Source organism: Eufriesea mexicana, unplaced genomic scaffold, assembly GCF_001483705.2.
Source record: "Eufriesea mexicana isolate 0111107269 unplaced genomic scaffold, ASM148370v2 scaffold1369, whole genome shotgun sequence".
NCBI classification, from domain to species: domain Eukaryota; kingdom Metazoa; phylum Arthropoda; class Insecta; order Hymenoptera; family Apidae; genus Eufriesea; species Eufriesea mexicana.
The window spans coordinates 325734-342138 of NW_016909479.1; the positions used below are offsets into that span (position 1 = coordinate 325734).

Below are 16405 nucleotides of genomic sequence, written 5' to 3' on the forward strand. Positions count from 1 at the left end.
GGAAAGAGCTGTAAAAGAATGCCTTACGCATGTTCAACTTGCATTTACTACTTTACTATAAAATTGAATGGATATTGGAATTAGTAATTGTTGTGATCTTCAGGACCAGAATCACGAGTTTATTAGTAAAGTTTTGTTATGAAAGTATGACAAATGATTCTTGTACTGAAAATAAGTCTGATTACTTGTTTATCAACTGTTGTTGGGAAAAGATTGAATGAATGACTTTTTATTTCAACTCTGTTGAGACAGTTGGCACTGGTCCAAGATCCAACGTGTTTTTAGTTATAGAGTCAAGAAACTTCTTAAGTTCTACTATAAAGAATTTCGTTGAACCTTCGATTAAACAAAGCATTACTTTGCAGATATAGAAAATTGGCACTGAAATGGCACCCGGACAAGAATCCTGAAAACCTGGAAGAAGCAAACAAGAAATTCAAAGAAATATCCGAGGCATACGAAGTGTTAATCGATGGTAAGTTTCAGCTTCATCCTACTGTTCCACTATGAAGCAGAATTTTTCACAAAATTACCAATTACATTGTCGTCCTTTTATGAAAATTCCAACCTGATGTATTTTCTAAGTCTTGTTCTAAATGATAATAGTTCCAATTACAACTGTCTCTCTGTGGCTTCGATTAATCGACGCTAGCTAGCTTCAGTAACGAAAACAGGGCGTTGCGATGCCAATGGGAGATGAACGACGGGGCAGCTCCTGCTTGTCAGCAAAGCCGAATTTCGCATGAGCCTTCTGTTTCGAGCGGTCTCCAAGTAGTACAACTTATTCTGAGAGCCAGTAGTTCAATCTAGAACAAATCGATTCTCTCTTATGAATGGCTATTTCGCAATCAGTATTTGATACTAACAAATGAGAGGAGTTACGAGAATTAATCATTGCCTAACAGTAATTGAAGCCTGTTAAGAAATGAAATTCTGCTAGTACTGCAATTTAGAATATCATTCTGCAGAAGAAATAGGGTTCAAACGAGTGCTCGCTACTCCAAAAGATTCTCGAGTTTCTACAGCAGTTCCCATCACGTTTCCATCTTTTTATATCAGTGTAAAAGTTTTCTGCTACGTTTAAGAAAAAGGAACCGTCAAAAGCATTCAAAACTTGAGAATTGAATTAAACTTGAATAGAAAGCAACTCATTAACCGAAGCATCGCTGCGATAATTGACGAATCGTGTCATGTCGATAAATGTGGGAGGAAGTAAAAGAAAATTTCAATCAGAAATGTTTGTTTCCGGACGATCTGTCGTGACCGTGCTCGATGTCCAGATGCGAAGAGACGAACCTACGACCAACGATTGTATCAGAAGGCATCCTCAAGGCCCGGCCGTGGATTCACCTACCGGAGTTACTTTGACTCTCCTTTCCAGCGATATTTCGGTACCACTTAAGAGAAAAAAGACTTTGAGAGTGGCCAAACATTTTCCTTCTTGTTTTTTATTTATTTGTTTATTTATTTGTTTTCATTATTTACTTTCAATTTGGTTTTGTTTTCTCTTCTCTCTCTTTCTCTCTCTCTCTCTCTCTCTCTGTCTCTTTTTCTTTCTGTTTTAAAGAGAAATACATGAATAGAAGTATTCTTGTGTTGAGTCGTAGCAAACATTTTACTGATCAAATGAGTCATCAAATATCAAATACCTCTAATCCCTCATTTGCCTTGAAAGTTGCCGTGCTCGAACTCGTAAAACTCAGAAGCCTCTGATGGAGTCCTCTGATCATTTTCTCTGCAAATCCTTGTGGAAAGCTCAAAAGATACTTTTTTCTCTTTATATGAGTCGCCGTAAATACAGATAATATTGCCTGTAATCTTACCGCATCTCTAACCATTTTGCCATTGCTCGACTGACTGAAAACATGAAAACGACCAACTTACTACCAATAATTCTCCTTTAAGAAGGCAGATCTTCGAAGGACTACGTCACTTCAATTTGCATTGAGACTACTTAAGAAACAGTTTTTAATATTAGAATTAATTATTTGAAATTATATTAAATTCTTCGAAGGTTATCCATGTTTTGTTCTCTTATCCACGATTCCCGAGATCGTTCTCTCTCCATTGATTTTGCTCTTGCAGTGGACGACCTCAGATATTAGAAATCACTCAGCATATTCTACTAACCTAGCAAGCCTTGCAGCACTTGCTTCTTGGAATTTGAAGCAAATAAAACCAAGCAATCTGTATTCATGTTCTGCCTTATGATTATTAATAACCATCTTCTGTTTTATCTACATTTCAGAAAAGAAAAGAAGAGTTTACGACCAATATGGAAAGGAAGGATTACAAATGCCTGGTGGTAAGAGGCGATACAAGGATGACTTTGACGCACACTTTTCAACTACCTTCCTATTCAGAGATCCTGCGGAAGTATTTAGAGAATTCTTTGCTAGTACTGTTGAGGACATACTCGGTGGTAAGTAAATCCATTCTATTCAAAGATCAAAGAATCTGTTTAATACCAATTGATGTACACCCTAAGACACATGGAATGTAATATTTGAGCACACAAATAAGTGCATCTACCTTGTCCACTGAATGGTAAACATGCATTCAAGAAATTAACCAAATAATACATGTTCAAGGATGTTCCTATAATGAAAGTCATGTGATTAACGATGTTCTAATTATCCCAAAAACTTTGCTGGCGTTGATGCACACGTAGGATCCACCAGGCATAGTCATCCAAGCAGTAACAGCATAAGCACGTCCTTCTTTGGCCCATTAGGAGTTACTCATTTTGGTTTCTCACCACTGAACAATTTCTATGAAGGTACATCAGGAAACTTCACTTCGATCAATGCGTTCGCGAGTTTCGGTGGAAGCAGCGGTGGTGGTGCTGTAAAACGGACAAGTACTTCAACCCGATTCATCAACGGAAAAAAGATTACTACTCAAAAGTAAGATTAAACATTGTACAAAAGAATAATAATTCATTATAGAAATTAAATTCTATATATTAAGTGATTTTGTTATACATCATTTGTGTAACAATATGACAAAAATTATTTCACTTGAAATAAATTTGTATGATTTGAAAGATACGCAGAGATGATAATATTTTGTTTATGGTTGTTTCAGGATTTACGAGAATGGAAAGGAAATAATAATGTCGTACGAGAACGATGAGCTGAAGTCAAAGACGGTGAACGGCGTGCCACAATCAATAACGTACAGTTAAATCAGTTCTTTATCAAGAACGCTTGCTCGATCTCAGCTCGGCAATTGAGAAATTCCTGTCGTCGTGTCACGTTTGCGAGTAATATTTCTGCGTTCTACGAGATGTTGTGTTCCTGCTACCTATCTACCTGAATGAAATGAACATAAAAAACAAAGAGAAAAAAATCATAATCAATTTTTTCAATGAATCATCACTGCGGTTATATAACAATATAAAATATTCTTGTATTTTATTTAGATCGTTTTTCCATCTGCTAACTAATTTCTTCGTTTTTCATTGAAATATTTTATCAAAATGCTGCTTAAATGATGTAGTAGTGCCGCTGGTCAACGCACTTCTCCACATATTGTACTACGAGAACCGCAAAATATATTTATCATTTCAAAAAGGAAACAGTAACGACATTTTAAGAAATAGCGATTACTCGACAAAATTCGATGACAGTGATTGCTCGAGCGATCGAGCCCGTTTAAAATAGATAGAAACAAAAAAAAAAAAAAAGAAGAAAAAAAGAGAAAAACTTGCTTAATTCAAAAAAACTAACATTTTAAGCAAAACACATCACGACAAAATGCTATTTGAGCTTTTGTTCCCGTCACCTTCTCTGTTTTACCAGGTTTGACGAGTCATCGACGAGTCGCCAGCTGTCCGACAATGCCAGCGATATCTCGATGACTAGCCAGAACTCGAGAACAGTCCATGGTGACCATCAGAAGGCTAGCAGAATAAAGACGCACCATCATCCACTTCTCACTAAGAAGCACGATAAGAGTAAGAGAAAATAGAGGCAACACTCTTGCAGCCTTCTCTCATTCGTTTCTTTTTTTTGTCCGTATTTTTTTCATTTTGGTCTCCTCGTTTTTTTTATTTTTTTTTTTTTTTTTTTTTTTTTCCGAATCAAACGCATACATACATATACATACATTACATACGTACGTACGTGTATAATTTACGGTACTAATGTAAATTGTCTTTTTTCGCAACGTCGCTTTTGCTATTGTTTAAATAATCGGGACTTTAAAAAAGAAAAACTTCTTCGTCGAAGTCGAAGCTTAGCTTCGACTGACCACATATGTTTGGTTTACTCAATAAATGATTCGCTACAAAATTCATTGTAAGATTTTGCATCGAAAGTGGCGTGTTTAATTGATTCTTATTCGCGGTTGGAAGAGTGAGAGAGTGAGAGAGAGAAAGAGAGAGAAAGAGAGTGAGAAAGAGTGGCGGAGTGGAGGAGGAAAAAGGCCCTACTATCTGCGAAGAATAGAGAAAGATTGTTATTACAGAACATTCTGTTGCGTTTTATAGATATCGCGTCATTTCCGTTCAAAATCTGGCGTGTTACGTTTAATACGGTAAGTTTTGCTTATGCTAGATTCCTTAGAGGATTAATTCATTATGTCGTAAGTTATAATTGCTAGATTTTTATTTGTAAGTAAGCCTCCGAAAACTTCTCAACATATACACTCACACTTTGACTGAGTTTTAACGAATTTAAAACGTTAAGCATACACGTACACATTTTATTTTTGTGCGTATAAACATATGTACACACATATACGTGCATGAGTTTCATCAGGCGTACGTTCATTTAGGACATAATGATCAACTTACAACTATAACAAGTTCTCATAAAGGATAAAATTGTATTACGACAAGTTTGAATATCATAGACTTTTCCATTTCTTAATTTTGTTCTGCGATGAAGCATTCACGATGGAAGAAATGTGTTCCTTTCTTCTTTTCTTTTTTAATTTTTTTTTTCTTTTATTTATATAATAAATTCGAGGGAAAAAGATTAAATCAAATACAGGGCTAAGTTTTTCTGTTGCGTAAATGTTTCCCTTATAAGCAACTTAAATGTCGTAATCCTATTTGTTTCTCTTAGTTTCTTGCGTATGCGTATATAATGATAAGAAAAAAATGTTAAAACATAACGTGGAGAAGAAAAAAATACATCATTAATGTACGCTGGTGTATATTTCATTACTCTCTATCAATATCCAACGCTATATCTCGTCTCTGACGATTTTCTCTTTATATTTGTAACAATTATCTCGAGGTGGGATATTACTTTAAAACGTCATATTGTAACAAAGTAACTATCACTTTATTTCTTCTTCTTTTCTCAGCTTTACTGGATTTATAATATTCGTACAATGAAGTTCACGTATACATTGTGATTTATATAAAGAAGCTAAGCGAACAATGTAAAAGTTCTCTCAAATGAAAAAATGTCTTTTTTAATATTTTCACCAGTATACGCTTCGATGTGGTATTAAAAACCGTGTATATGTATCCGAAAGTACGTTAACAGTTGCGTGTTGCTAAGTGAATATAGTGCATGTGTTGACTTCTCACAAGTCAACGGCATCGACGTTGTAAATAGCTAATCAGTGATAGCAAAATAAATGCAGGTACCACTAGAAGATTGATTCATCAATTTGATATATCAATACCTTTTTAACAATATTATTTCCCACAACAAAGGCTTCTCTATACCTAATACAAACATTTTAATTATTTTGAATATCAAAAAAGTTATTTAGAAATACTCAAACATTTTTGCAACCACTGCACCCTGATACCAAAGATGAAAAATACATTGCACATTTATAAGAGTAGAAAAGATAAAACTGGACAAAAGGTGTATACAAATTTTCAGCAACGTGAATTACTTCTTCCCTATGATGGATATCAGTTCTTCCACCTTCTGAATGTATTGCTCTTTCGCAGTATCTTGACTCATGCCCTTTATGTGATCCCAAGCATCCCATTTGGCTTTGCCTTTAAAATCCATCATGCCTGGTCTGGCTATAAAAATTACAATGTTCTTTAGGAGATATAGTAATGTCAATGTTACAGAGTTATTAAAAGTCAATAATTTTTTAATTATGTTTAGCATGTTTATTATCCTATGTTATTATTAGTCATGCTGTATTAGCATTGCAAAAAAAAGGTCATAAAACAAAAGTCAAGTTGAGGAGTAAACTTCAATATTATAATGAATGTCATCAGACTTATTTTACCAAATAATTTATTTGCATTACAAGTTCAAAGGTCTAGCTTTCTGCAAGATTCTTTTTAATGTATTTATATGAACGGATTCAATAATTTTTTTACTTTAATAAGTCAAGGTAGATGAAATACTTTTAAAGAATTATTATGTTTTACATACGTGTGTTGCAATCTCCAACAATTGCTTGTTTGTATAGTGAGTATAATTCAAGTAAGTCAGCATCTGAAGCTGGAGCACTCAATTCCTTTACCTCCTCTGCAGCCTTGTTAAATCTCTGAGAAAAATATATAATGATAGAAGGATCATTCTCTTTTTTTTTTTTTTTAAATACAACAGAGCAAAGATTCAAGAGTTGAAGAAATCATTCAAGAATTATCATAAAGAATAGCATGAATTAAGTAACTTTAAATATGAAAAATATAAATGTAATTACTTCATCCAGAGACATTGTGCTTTGATGATGAAAATGGGTGTAAACGGCCTTGAAACTTTAAGAGCACAAATTCCACGTCCGTACTGTGACACTGATTCGATCTATACACAGAACGTCGACTGGGATACAAGTGATTAAATTTTTCCCCCTCCTGTACTTCACATGGTACGATCACTGATATACTATCTACTATCAGTAACTTCCAAGTTACGAAGACCTTGATTATTAAAGAATTATATCAACACTATTGCAGTACACATTAATAACATTAGTAGAAGAGTGAGAAACGTCTAATCAACAAATTATTACATTAACAAATCATATTCATAGAAGAAAACATAAATAATTCATATTTTATTTCATAATATAAATTATAATTCGAATGTACATGAAATGTATTTTGATTTATTTTGGCATTAAAATTTGATGTGTGATATATTTTTTATTTTGTGCCTATGATAATAAACCCTAGATTGATTACGGTTAATGATATATAGCGGGATAATAGCGAGGTTAATAACTAAAACTAAAAATTAGATTAACAATATTACTAAAAAAGGTTAATTTAAAACATAATTGAATGTTTTGTAAAGTAAAGCTGCCTTTATATAAAATTAAAAGATTAATGAGGTCCATATTTTCGATAATTTATAAGAATACTTTACAAAGGATAAAGGAATAATATAAATATTAAATGAACATGCAACAAAGTAGGATAAAACAACTTATTAAAATAATGCAACTTATATGTAAGCCTTTATGACATTTTAGGCAGTATATATACATATAAATGCGCGTGATGTATGTGTGTGCGTGTGCACGCTGCACGTGTGTGTTACGCTGTGTCATATATATATCTGTATGTATATATATGCACATGTAAATAGTCGTCTATTAATTTTTAACAATTTTATCTTTTTAGGTAGTATTAAAGCAAATAGAATACAAATTTATATTAATTAAATATCGCAGAATTTTCACATTGAAAAAATCTAAAAAATAATTACATTAAATATTATATGAATTGCATGTAGTTGAGAATATTTTTTATTTCCTATTGATATGGCTAGATGGCGACACTTGATCACTTCCACGTAAAAAATGGCGGACTGCAAGGGTGCGTTTTGTGATTCTTTTCTTATACAATAAATTATTAATCAATTTTGCACGATTATATAAATTATAATAACTGAAATTTATGGAAAATTATCATTTTTCTATTACCACATTTTCTTTTAAATTTTATATGTTCTGATTTCCGGCAATATTTACTCTTGCAAAGCTTTCAACAGATTGACGAAATAATTTTGTTTGACAATCATTTAAACTGTTTGTTTCTTATTTTATGCAGAGAACAAAGAAGAGACGAATAGACCATCGTATATTTTGAAGGTAGATCCACCGCAAGAGTCACCAGGTGAGTCACCTGAAAATTCCACCAGTGGTAAATATACTGTGTTATTTTCTTTTTCAAATGCGCAATTTTTTCATCGATTTTTTTCTGTGACATTTACTACAATCAAAATGTTATAAATTTGTTGCGTGTCTTGCTAAAATGTAATATAAGTTCTGATTAACTTTATTAATTTGTATTGTAGAAAATATAGGTTATGATGTGTAGAAATGAAGCATCATTTGCATATGTTAATTTATGAATGACAGTGAAATTTAATTTCATGAAATTGAAACTGTTTCAGAAGAAATGGAGAGTCCACCAGCAGAAAACAACACCCAGGAATCACCCTCAAGTTCGACCAAACCTGTATTAGCTGCTCCTAAATTTGGAACATCATTTGGAAGTAGTAATACTTCCAAGTCTTTAGTTAAGAACAGATCATCCTTCACATTACGGCATTCTCAATTGAATGCAGTAACAAATAATCCACCTACTACCAAAATGTACCTACAACCAGCTAAATTTCAAAATCCATGTACAAAAGTTACAGATAATTTTTTAGAAGAAAAGAATGAATTAATAAAGGAAAATAATAAAACAGAAACAAAAAAAGACAAGATTGAAGAAAAGGAAGACAAGAGTGAAAAAGAGAATGATAATAGTGAAGTAGAAGAAACTAAGAGTGAAATAAAAGAATCTAAAAGTGAAGAGAAACCAAATGAGGAAGTAAAGCCTACCTTCCTGATGTTAGGCGAGAGTACAAAGGATAATGTAAATATTACAGTAACACCTTGTGCTTCAGAACCAAATTTTGTATTTGGTCAGAACTTGCAGGAACGTGTTATGATTGCGAATGATGCAGAAAGTTCAGAGAAGGCAGAAGGTGAAAAGAAGGAGGAGAAGAAAGAAGAAAGCACAAATGAAAATGGTTCTACGGAGCTTCTCTTTTCCAATGCATCAGCAGCATGTCGTACTACCTCTAAACCAGGACTAACATTGACTGAAGCAGCTCAAGAATTGGAAGAAGCAAATCGTGCTAATAAGAGGAAGTACAGTCAAGTGACACCATTAACTGGTGAAGAAGGAGAAACAAATGTTCTCCAGATTAACTGTAAATTTTTCGCATTTGATAAGGTTTGTACATATAAGCACAAGAACTATTAATTTGAATTTTTAGAATAATTATTTACTTAATGATAAGTGTGTGATTTTATTCAGGCTAGTGGTGGCTGGCAAGAAAGAGGTAGAGGTACATTGAGGCTCAATGATCGTGATGAAGAATCTCGTTTAGTAGGGCGTACTGCAGGAACACAGAGATTAATTATGAATACAAAAATATGGCCAGGAATGACTGCAGAACGTGCAGCACCCAAATCGTTAAGATTAACAGCGATGGAAGTTCAAGGCAGTATTAGAATTTTTATTATTCAAGCTGCGCCCAAGCATGTGGAACAACTTCATAACTTATTGCAACAACGACTAAAACGTGCACAGGAACGTCAACCGAAGAAACTAGCATTTTCTAGGCAATCTGACCACTGACAATCATTCAGTTGTTCTTGCGAGCAGTTCGCTAATTATTATCTAAATTCATGTGACGCTGAAGTTGCTAATACGTGAAAAAATCTGGGAAACTACGTCGAAGTTATCAGGCCCTATTTGTTTCTAGAGTAATTCCTACACAATAGAACTATGGCTATGATTCGCGCTTCTTTCCCTGTGGAAGTTCTTAAGTCTTGATGGTACATCCCGTGGTGCATTAATGTTTGCAGGCAGACAAGACAAAAAAGGCGAAAAAACAAAATCGAATTTTTTCTGGTATATATTTTCTAATCATTCCCAATTGATAATTCTTCTTTTACACGGATTTCAAGCAGCGTTTTTTAAAAGGAACCGAGGAAAGCACTAGTTAGGAATTTTTGATAATAGCATAATACGAAGATGTACACACAGATCAATTGTGAAACTGTTGTAAACTTGAAAGAAGAACGGCGTTTTTAGTTTTTAGTGATCAGTGAAGTATTCTTTGTAAAATTCACTTCAATTTTTATTGTAGCGATATGCGCATCAATTTAGAATTCTCTTATTCTTATTCGCTATATATATAAATAAATAAATAAATATATATATATATAGATTTACATATTATATATATATATAATATATAAATATATATAAGAAATAAGTAAATATATATATGTATATGTATTATTTAACACGTAGTTCTGTCGTGAGCGAAAATAACAGCTTTACACATGTTTACTGACGAGGAAATATTATGAGCCTGTTTGGAACAGCTTACGACTCTATTACGAGCACAAAATATGAACGTTGTTCCACGACCGAATCTGTAACTATTTGTACTTTACTTTAGTTGTACATAGCACCCAGGAGAACTGGTCCGTTTCCTCGTCATATTTTCGTGTGTTTATCACGGTGAAAAGGCTGTGTCTGAGACGGCTTCTTTTTTTTTTTTTATTTTTTGCTTAACGATGTTTATCGGCACGATAAGTCTCCGTTTATTCCACGAGAAGAATAAAGGTCAGTCACAAAATTTTGATGCAACGCGCAATAACGAAAGAAGAATAGATATTATTTGAAAATAAAAATATGCTATCCACGATACAAATCACAAGTAACTGCCGTTTCTCTGTATGCGATATATACAGAAGTGAACTCACTGTACACATCGTTAATTATATGAAAAGAAATACAAACGTTTGCATAAAAATAGTCATTCCTTAGTGTACATTTTATTCTCTTCAAATTTATTAAAGAAACCAGGCACACATTATACTATTGAAGTGAAATTTGTTTGGAATCAGCATTTTTTCTTTCATTTTTAAGTTTACTCCATCTTATTCCACAATCAACATCATAGTCTTCCTCAGTACGTTAGAACTGTTTTTCCAGACTGGAAAATACGCCGGATTACGCGTTCTAATATTTTCCGCACGCGGCGCTACACGATCTGATGGCGGGCGGCATTCAACAGGCTGATATTTATAGATTTGAGAGTTTCGCGCAAAGCTACACAACGTTTTAGGCGTTAAAATCCGGTTTCTGTGTTCGTCAACATCCACGCGATGATCCATGGCTTCCAATCTAATCGTGTGACTGAATCTTCTAACCTCCCAGTGGTCATCGATTGTAGAAATCCGAAGAAATTTATTCAAGTGCAATATCCAAACATCTGTGCAGTCAATCGAACCGCGTAGCTGACGTTTAAATATCGTTAGAACTACTTTTGATCCTGATACGTTCCATTAGCACGATGTATCAGATCTGAATGTTCAGTCAAGATGAATGAAAAGAAAATCATAAAGAAGATATATCCTTTACCTGTGTTGACGATGTAACGTTTTATCAAAAATGTGTGGCCTTCACTAGAATCTTAGCAAAAGATTGAAGAGAATCAGTGGCTCCTATCTTGTTTCTTTCAAGCATTCCCGTGACAATTTTGAAATTATTCGTCCTTGGACGTTATTAGTACTTTTTACATGCTGGCTTCATTCGTCGAGATCACAATTCTTCTGGTGACTAATTTTCCCAGCCGGACTGATCTGTTACTATTAATTTTGAACGATGTGACGCATTCTACTTAATATTTCTTCTTAAAAGTAGAGTCAATAAATTTTGATCGACCGGAAGTGATCAATGCGTCGTTCGCAGCGCACAGAAACGAAGATGCTTCTGGCTGATGGGCAAGAATTCTTCTGGCATTACGCAGCGAAGTACTCCGGAATTCGAGCGTCACGGGGCGGAAAATTAAAAAGATAGCATCGTCGGTTATACGAAGATTCGAATACCGATTAGCGGACCTCCCTCGAAACGATCAACAGTGTTGTCTGCGATCTAGAACAGTTTCAACGAGCTGTCACTAATGACAAGATCAGTGTTGACACGTGAATAGAAAAGGAAAAGAAATTGAATAAGTGGAAAATGATGTTTACCGCTGGTGCCCACGCGAAGAGACGCAATGCCGGTGGTGGTTCCGGTTCCGGTCGGAAGCCTTCTGCCGATCGTCGGAGCCCGCAGATTCGCGTGAGCGCGGAGGGATACACTTACAGGTGAGCCCTTCGGTAGGTAAAGCTTGTTAGATGTTTTATGACTGTTAAAATAAACTTTCCGCGGTTACTCAAATTCTACGAGGAAAGTACGAATAATTATTGCCATTTAGCAAGAAGAATATTAACCTGGAGAGGCGACCTTGAGTTGCTATTTAATCAAATTCTAAAGATCGATGTTAATTAATATACCAAATTTAAAATTACCCAACGATGCGTAGAATGTCGAAGTAAAATAATTTGTGTACGATTCCTTATTTACCGTTTTAAAAATATCATCGACTTGATGGCAGAAAGTCATCGAATTACTATTTTTCTGTAACAAAGAATTCGGCAAGCGCAAAGGGTTAATGTAGAATATCTCTTAGTTTTTTAATTCATGGCTTGTAAAATACCTAGTTTCAATAAATAAGAATTTCAGATGCTTGAATTACTCGCATATTAATGTTTAATTATTTTTAATTATTATTAGTTATCAATTTCAACTACAATTAACATCTATAAAGTACTTTTGAATAATAGAAACATGAAAACTATAATACAAAATACCGAAATTATCATTAACAAGAATTCCAAACTCGTATTAAATTTGGGATAGTACGTAGCATGGAATTCTGTTACCAAGACATACCCTAAGATCGAATCCCCGTGGTCGCAACAAATTTTTTCAGTAATAACTTCGTTCTAATTTGTTGAATTTCTGACTATTGACTTAAAATTCTTCACATTTTATAAAAATGTTTAATATAAAAAACAAAATTTTAATTATAACGATGATTATTACAAAATCATACAGGTGTATTTCAAATGAAAGAAATTAGGTTTTGAAGTCAAATAACAATAGAATAATAATGTATGTGATTCTTCAATACCAAGAATTTTATAAATTCTCGCCTAATTTTCGGAAATGTCGGATAGAAAATACAAAATTCAACGAAATAATATAGAAATTGTAGAGTAAAAAATTTGAAATTAAAAGATTCTACAAAACTCTTGTATAAAAAACTTTTACAATAGAAAAGCGCGAATTTTGTTCATAAAGGAATATAATTACAACCATTGGGGGGAGAAAACTGTGCGATTTACTTTGCGGGAAAAAAGAGATAAATGAATTACTTAAAAGAGATAAAACGTTGGTATGATATAATTTCAGAACCAGAATTCCAATACTAGATCCAACGGACCTCCCACCGACAACATCCACAGAGAAAACATATGTGTACAAAACCAGGGTTCCCCGAAGAAATATTGCAGTTGCATCTACATCGTCTCCACATGAGAAAAACGTCTGTGGTAAAGCAATTACAAGACGAAGAGGTGCAGTAAAACATAACAAGGTGCACGTGATTCGTGGTCATAAATTAGTTGCAAAATTCTTCAGACAACCAACGTTCTGCACCTTGTGCAAGGATTTTCTATGGTAAAGTTCCTAAAAGAAAAATAATTAAAATGGGAGTAAATTGAACTAAAAAATAAAACAAACGTAAATGCATATTTTATCAAGAACGCTTGTACTCTGAAAGCGTAGTAATAATCAAAGTGTCTCGATTTATCATAAAAAATGACCGCTTTGATGATATACGGACGAATACCTAAAAATAGTTTCCGTCGTGCTGTTTGGTACATTACTCAAGTATCGGCGGACGCGACGGTTTCCCCAAGTGCAGCGCGTTTTCCAATTAATCTGAAGTGTGCTTTCTGTCGTAGGGGCTTTGGGAAGCAAGGGTACCAGTGCCAAGGTAAATATTAAATCGCAGATCGCAGTTTTTGTGCCTGTACCGACCACGTTGTACCTCTATTAATATTCCATTCTGCGTTTCAGCCTGCCAAACGGCGGTGCACAAGAAGTGCCATGATAAATTGTTAACCAAGTGCCCAGAGAGTGGCAGAGAATCCGAGAACACAATAGTACGTGCATCTGCTTTATCGATTTTCCAATCTTCGTTTTAAATTTTCAAAGAAAACTTTACCGAACAAATGACTAATTACCCTTAAGATTTATGAAAATGATTGGTATCTATTTCTTTTTCACTTTTGCTTCTTTCTTTTTCTTTTAAAAAAGTTGTTCATGCTTCCTGGTACGAGCTTAAACAGACTTTGAGTAAACTATGTTTGTTTATTTTCCCAACGATGCATAGATTCATCCAGAGATTTTACCACCGAAAACAAGACTGTTTCTAATGCCACCTCATATGTTACAACTATTTGGACATTCCCAGAATTCGATTATAAATATCTGTCCATCTATCTTCTCCAGTGTTTTAGAGCATGAAATTGAAATAATTCATACTGCTACAAACATATCTGTTAATTATTTCTTTTCACTGAAAACCGAAAATTTTTATTTATAATATTTACTATTTATTTTTATAAAGAGTGATCATGCTATTTGTTGAAAGTAATGCAATACCCAGTCCCACGCAAAATTGTTCTAATTTTGTTAATACTTGTTCAATGGCAGTATTTAAGGGAGCGTTTCAAGGTAGATGTGCCTCACAGGTTTCGGCCTCATACATTCATGTCGCCGACTTTCTGCGACCATTGCGGTTCCATGTTGAATTGCTTGTTTCGACAAGATCTCAGGTGTGATGGTAAGTAGACTTCAATTCATAGAATTTTTATAAAGCATTAGATCACTCTATACATTTTACTTTGATGCACCTTGTATTTCAATTTTACTATCATTTTTCACATGCACATTTTCAGATTAAAATTAGTTATTTATGTGATTTGAAATAGATTTCGTTAGCCATTCGTTGGCTATTTCTAAGATTCTCTGAACAAGCAACAATAGGCATTAGCGAAAGAAGCATTTGGCGCGGGACTCAGTTCTCGAACACAAAACTACGCGAAACGGTTGTCCCGTTGACACATGAACGCGCGTTTTACACGGACGCAGAGGCTACGACACGTCGCATGACAATTCGATGTGCATGTGTTGTGAGCTTCACGATGCATGATTACACGTACTCTGGTATTTTTCATAACGTTTCCCCGAAGTTTTTGTGCCTTAAAAAGCGTGTCAGTGATGAGTGGCCATAACCAAGTTATATGTATTGTGGACAAAAAGTTCGTAGCAAAATTTGTAAAACTTATTTCAATTTTTGTTCGTATTATTGTTATAATTTTTTAAATAATCTCCTTTATGCATTTATATGCTTAATCCCGAGTTGTTTCCATTCAGTATACTTCGGTATTTTTCAATATCCTTGTTGTTTCTCGTTTTATTGCTTCTATATATCTTGAATGTTTCTTCTCGCATAACATGTTTCACCTTTGACAATAAAAGAAGTTACACGAAGAAAGATGAAGAACAGTAACTTTGAAAATTTGTGAGATACTTTTGAATGTACTGCAATATTGTTATGATGGAGAATTTTACCAACCTCTTTTCTATAATTGTGACCTCATCCAGGATGCTCAAATAGTCTTGTAAAGTCCTTTTATTCATATTTATCTATTCAGCAATCATTCGACCAGTTTTATTAGACAGTACAGTCTATTAGTGGAACGAGATCACGAATGTCTTGGTCTCTATACGATGCGGAAGGCCAACTTTCTTGAGAATCATCTTCCATATCTTTTCTTTCTTCCTGAAACATTTTTATCAATTTATAGATCATTGCTTGCTTTCACGAGGAAAAGTTAATTCGTTACTTGTCCAGAAGACCACAAGATATTCCGATGTATCTTCAATGACAAATAATCGCAAATGCTTACCAAAAATGTGATTGCATATGAGCTACTCGACATGTAGTCATAAATTTGAACTGAGCCAAAATTGCGAGAGCATTATCAATATTTGAGGAAAAAGATTCAACTTTTTGTCCACACTATATGCTTTGCTGAAAATTCCGTCAACAAACGTTTACACGATAAAACATGACTATAAATTGTAAATAGAAACAATTAACATTTGTATTTGTACTTATATACCTTAGTTTTATGAAATATTTTTACGATGCACCACTGGTAACACATGCAAAAAGAAACTTGTTGAAGTGTTACAACAATATAAGTGGTCACGTCTTTTACAATTGGCAGGTACAAGCCAACCCCAGTTCTGAGTCAGATAAACGCTACAATCCAGCAAATATTTTCAGAAAAGCAATGCCTGAGACGCTACACAGGTTATTAGAGTCCAGCTAATATAGTTAGACGCTAGGAAGACTCATATACTAGACTGCTATTATTATACTGGGTCGCTGGCTTAGAGTCAGTCAGTGTTGGCTCCCTGAACCGTGAGAACGGCTCGTCGAACACCTGAGAACGCGTTCGCCGGCGTTCGCTTAGTCGTCTTCAAGAG

General features: G+C 34.1%; 4 protein-coding genes and 1 long non-coding RNA gene across 10 annotated transcripts in view; 3 read left to right on the forward strand and 2 right to left on the reverse strand.

The window, feature by feature from the left end:
* The window catches only part of LOC108548008 (dnaJ homolog subfamily B member 6), an 11282-nt gene extending 7235 nt beyond the window's left edge, over window positions 1–4047 (forward strand). For 2 of the 3 annotated variants that reach the window (XM_017900760.1, XM_017900761.1), the window contains exons 3-8: window positions 366–475; window positions 1281–1391; window positions 2249–2422; window positions 2672–2906; window positions 3088–3177; window positions 3804–4047. In XM_017900760.1, coding sequence (XP_017756249.1) covers window positions 366–475; window positions 1281–1391; window positions 2249–2422; window positions 2672–2906; window positions 3088–3177; window positions 3804–3972 — 889 coding nt within the window. In that variant the 3' untranslated portion in view covers window positions 3973–4047. The remainder of the gene's footprint in view (window positions 1–365; window positions 476–1280; window positions 1392–2248; window positions 2423–2671; window positions 2907–3087; window positions 3178–3803) is intronic. The other variant, XM_017900762.1, reaches the window with a different exon arrangement.
* A 1589-nt stretch (window positions 4048–5636) lies between these two features.
* Acbp1 (Acyl-CoA binding protein 1) lies at window positions 5637–6889 on the reverse strand. Its single transcript, XM_017900763.1, has 3 exons — window positions 6637–6889; window positions 6363–6477; window positions 5637–5998 (listed from the first exon to the last, which is right to left on the reverse strand). Exons 1-3 carry the CDS (start codon window positions 6649–6651, stop codon window positions 5859–5861), a joined length of 270 nt encoding a protein of 89 aa, XP_017756252.1. The 5' UTR covers window positions 6652–6889; the 3' UTR covers window positions 5637–5858.
* Window positions 6890–7701: 812 nt separating this feature from the next.
* On the forward strand, window positions 7702–10092 carry RanBP3 (ran-binding protein 3). Of its 4 annotated transcripts, none has more exons than XM_017900765.1 (4): window positions 7702–7753; window positions 7988–8080; window positions 8334–9166; window positions 9251–10092. In XM_017900765.1, exons 1-4 carry the CDS (start codon window positions 7738–7740, stop codon window positions 9572–9574), a joined length of 1266 nt encoding a protein of 421 aa, XP_017756254.1. In that variant the 5' UTR covers window positions 7702–7737; the 3' UTR covers window positions 9575–10092. The 4 variants fall into 4 exon arrangements, with proteins under 4 accessions (XP_017756254.1, XP_017756255.1, XP_017756256.1 ...); XM_017900766.1 differs by having other exon boundaries at window positions 8337–9166; XM_017900767.1 differs by having other exon boundaries at window positions 7988–8053.
* A 1805-nt stretch (window positions 10093–11897) lies between these two features.
* LOC108548016 (probable serine/threonine-protein kinase mkcC) overlaps window positions 11898–16405 on the forward strand; it is a 15450-nt gene continuing 10942 nt past the window's right edge. Inside the window, exons 1-5 of the mRNA XM_017900775.1 lie at window positions 11898–12102; window positions 13253–13519; window positions 13807–13838; window positions 13922–14007; window positions 14561–14694. Of these exons, the coding sequence (XP_017756264.1) occupies window positions 11975–12102; window positions 13253–13519; window positions 13807–13838; window positions 13922–14007; window positions 14561–14694 (647 nt within the window). The 5' untranslated portion in view covers window positions 11898–11974. The remainder of the gene's footprint in view (window positions 12103–13252; window positions 13520–13806; window positions 13839–13921; window positions 14008–14560; window positions 14695–16405) is intronic.
* On the reverse strand, window positions 15080–16353 carry LOC108548018 (uncharacterized). The gene is made up of 4 exons (XR_001890243.1): window positions 16036–16353; window positions 15820–15944; window positions 15486–15692; window positions 15080–15373 (listed from the first exon to the last, which is right to left on the reverse strand). It is a non-coding gene; the product is annotated as an uncharacterized LOC108548018 (long non-coding RNA).

What these genes read in the sequence shown, in the direction of transcription:
- Acbp1 (XM_017900763.1), bottom strand. An exon ending in TGTTGGAGATTGCAACACAC is followed by an intron (nt 5,999 to 6,362) that starts GTATGTAAAACA and finishes TAATTTTTATAG; the next exon opens with CCAGACCAGGCATGATGGAT.
- RanBP3 (XM_017900765.1), top strand. An exon ending in ACCTGAAAATTCCACCAGTG is followed by an intron (nt 8,081 to 8,333) that starts GTAAATATACTG and finishes AAACTGTTTCAG; the next exon opens with AAGAAATGGAGAGTCCACCA. An exon ending in AATTTTTCGCATTTGATAAG is followed by an intron (nt 9,167 to 9,250) that starts GTTTGTACATAT and finishes GATTTTATTCAG; the next exon opens with GCTAGTGGTGGCTGGCAAGA.